The 2,940-nt window shown below is 58.1% G+C and overlaps 1 protein-coding gene across 1 annotated transcript; it reads left to right on the forward strand.

Annotated features, from left to right (window-relative positions):
• The first annotated feature begins 2,151 nt into the window (after positions 1-2,151).
• Positions 2,152-2,682, forward strand: NEUROG1 (neurogenin 1). The gene has a single exon (XM_027682294.1). The coding sequence runs from the start codon at positions 2,152-2,154 to the stop codon at positions 2,680-2,682; it is 531 nt and encodes a 176-aa protein (XP_027538095.1).
• The last annotated feature ends 258 nt before the right edge of the window (positions 2,683-2,940 follow it).

A 2,940-nucleotide genomic window follows, 5' to 3' on the forward strand; every position in this document is an offset into this window, starting at 1 on the left:
TAACCTTTAAATTTTGGTGCCTTCTTTCTCCTGGTTGGCGCTGGAAACTCCAGGGCCGATCTCTGCCTGCTGGCCGAGGCCTCTAATTGTGCCGTCACTTAAGGACATGAGTAGCTCAGTGAAGTGGAACTACTTAGCGAAGAAAGTCATTTATGTATGCAAAGGCCCTAAAAACTTCAGCCTGATTGCAGGTCCGGTGATTGAGAGAGCCCAGTCCCTGCCGGGAACAGCCAGGCCCCCGTCGCCTGGCCTTACGTGGGTATATTGCAGAGCCAAGCATATAAAGATGTTAAAAAGCAGAAAGAGAGCTGATCCTGAAAGCTCGGGGCTGGCAAACTACTTCTAGTTTGAGACTTGTTAATATTCATCACCCAGGGCTTTTTGGATTGCTCACTTCTGTGCGTGATCTTCTTGGCACAAAGAAGGTTGTTTGGGGCAGTTTGCCGGTGTCGTTGGGTCATCTCAAAGCCAGGAGAGTGGGAAGCAGAAGAAATAACTTCGATAGCAAACTCCTCACTCAGGTTGGAGTGAAGAATGGTTGCTGTGAACTCAAAATGCAGAGATGGACAATAATTCATGCTGTCATTTTTCCCTGTTTATCCAAGGGATGGGAGAAAATCGAAGGAGGGGGACTCAATCTACAGTACTTGTGAGGGGAAATCATGTAAATACGTGTGAGTTTAGGCACAGGCACCTGAAAATGGCAATTGATGGGTGGTGAACCCGAAAACAAACCTTCCAGGGAGACAAGTACCTGAGTGCTGGCAACGGGGCTTCCTCGCAGCACCGAGGGCAGGATGTAAAGAGCCAGATGTCAGAATTAGGAAACTTTTCAGCCACTTGAAAAGCTGTGGCTTCCCAAAGCGTGAGGTAGTGATGCCCAGGCACTGAATGGGGATTAGCAGAGGCAGCAAGAACTTTACAATCAAAACAGTGCAGTTTTCATTGTTTTTATCCAGAAAAATAAGAATTTTATCTGTACATTGCATATACACTGTGTGTGTATATATCTATATGTGTGCGTGTTTATACATTGTACGTGTATTATGAATACAACCACCGAAGTTTATAAAGTAAATGTCCTTTGGAACTTTTAACTTTCTGAACACCTGCAAACCCCTTTTCAAAGCGGAGCCCACAAAACCCAGACCGCGTGTCCACATTCGCCTCAGAAACGCAGGAGAGAAAAATACCTGCTTCGAGTTTTACCGTTTCAGAGCATTTTCCCCTAGAAAAAAACACAAGGCGCAAGGAAAACCTGATGACAATTGTCCCCCCGCATCTGGCTGGGGAATAATCCACGGCTCATCCTCTGGAAGTCCAGATTAATTTTTTATTTTTTTTCCCCCCCAAGCCCCCCTCTCGCAGCGGTTTAAACTCACTCCGGAGTCCCCGCGGCCGGAGTGGGACGGTGACCCCTCCACCCCCCGCGCTGAGCCCCGACCCCCCTGCCCCGCTTTGTGCTGCCCGCACACGGGGGGGTGGGGGACAAAGCGGGGGGGACACCCCCCCCTCCCCTCTCTCCCCCGTCCCCCGGGGGCGCGGCAGATGCGCGGCCGCCCGCGGTAATTGCGGGCACGCTCCGGAGGGCGCGGCGCACGGGGCCGACCTGCCGCCTCGGCGCGGCCCCGCGGGGCGGCCACGGGGCCATTGTCCGCCCGCCGCTATAAGAACGGGCGGCCGCGCCGTCGTGTGCCAAAGCCGCCGCTCACACGAGCGGATCGCAGCCCGCAGCACTTCAAAGCCACGCGCGGTCGCGTGTCCCCCCCCGCCCCGCCTTTCCCAGGGCTTTGGCTTCCTTTTTTTTTTTTTTTCTTTCTCTTTTTTTTTCTTCTCTTTTTTTTTCTTCTCTTTTTTTTTCTTCTCTTTTTTTTTTTTTTCCTTCGGCGCTGAGTCCCCTCTGCCTCCCCCCGCGGCGGCTTTTTCCTCTCTGTGTTTTCATACCGTTATCTCTTTAACATCATCCCCGGGAGTGCCTTTTCCATGTGAGTACGGGAGCGCCGGCACCTGCCAAGCAGTCGCACCGCCACCCCTCTTAGTTATATTTATTTTATCCTTCCCCCCCACCCCACCCCTTCCCCGGCATCTTCGCACCTTCCCCCTCGCTCCCCGTCCATCCTTCCCGCAGTGACGAGGCTTCTCTCCCGCAGGATGCCCTCCGAGGCGCCCGGCAGCGGCGAGGGCGCGGACGCCGGCGCTCCGCGGGAGCGGCGGAGGCGGCGGGGCCGTGCGCGGGCGCGGACCGAGGCGCTGCTGCACACGCTGAAGCGCAGCCGGCGGGTCAAGGCCAACGACCGCGAGCGGAACCGCATGCACCACCTCAACGCCGCGCTGGACGAGCTCCGCAGCGTCCTGCCCACCTTCCCCGACGACACCAAGCTCACCAAGATCGAGACCCTGCGCTTCGCCTACAACTACATCTGGGCGCTGTCCGAGACCCTCCGCCTGGCCGAGCAGTGCCTCCCCCCTCCCGGCCCGTTCCGCGGGGCCGCCGCGCCCCCCAGCCCCGGCAGCGACGCGGGGTCGTGGCTGTCCAGCGCCTCGCCGTCCGCCCCCTCGCTCTGCGCCTCCGCCTCGGGCCCCAGCAGCCCGGCCACCTCCGAGGACTGCGCTTACCCCCCGGCCGACAGCCTGCGGGGGTTCCGCGGGCTCCCCGCGGCTCCGGGCGCGCCCCTCCGCTAGCGCGCACCGCCCGCGCCCCCGGCGGAGGACGAGGAGGGATGGGGGGGGTGCCTCGTCCCGTTGCACTTTTCATCACTCCACACACCCCCCTCCGCCCCATCCCCGGCCCCTTCCCCCCCGACCCCCGCCTCGCCTCCCGCGCCGCTCCGAAAAAACGGGGAGAGAAGAAAAGCGACAGATTTGCTGCCGCAGACGAGGTGAAAAGTCAATTTTACAATTTGTAGCTCTCCAGCGAAGAAAAACGAGCATGAAAATTTG

The sequence above is a fragment of the Neopelma chrysocephalum genome, unplaced genomic scaffold (genome assembly GCF_003984885.1).
Source record: "Neopelma chrysocephalum unplaced genomic scaffold, ASM398488v2 Primary Assembly neopelma1_63, whole genome shotgun sequence".
NCBI lineage: Eukaryota > Metazoa > Chordata > Aves > Passeriformes > Pipridae > Neopelma > Neopelma chrysocephalum.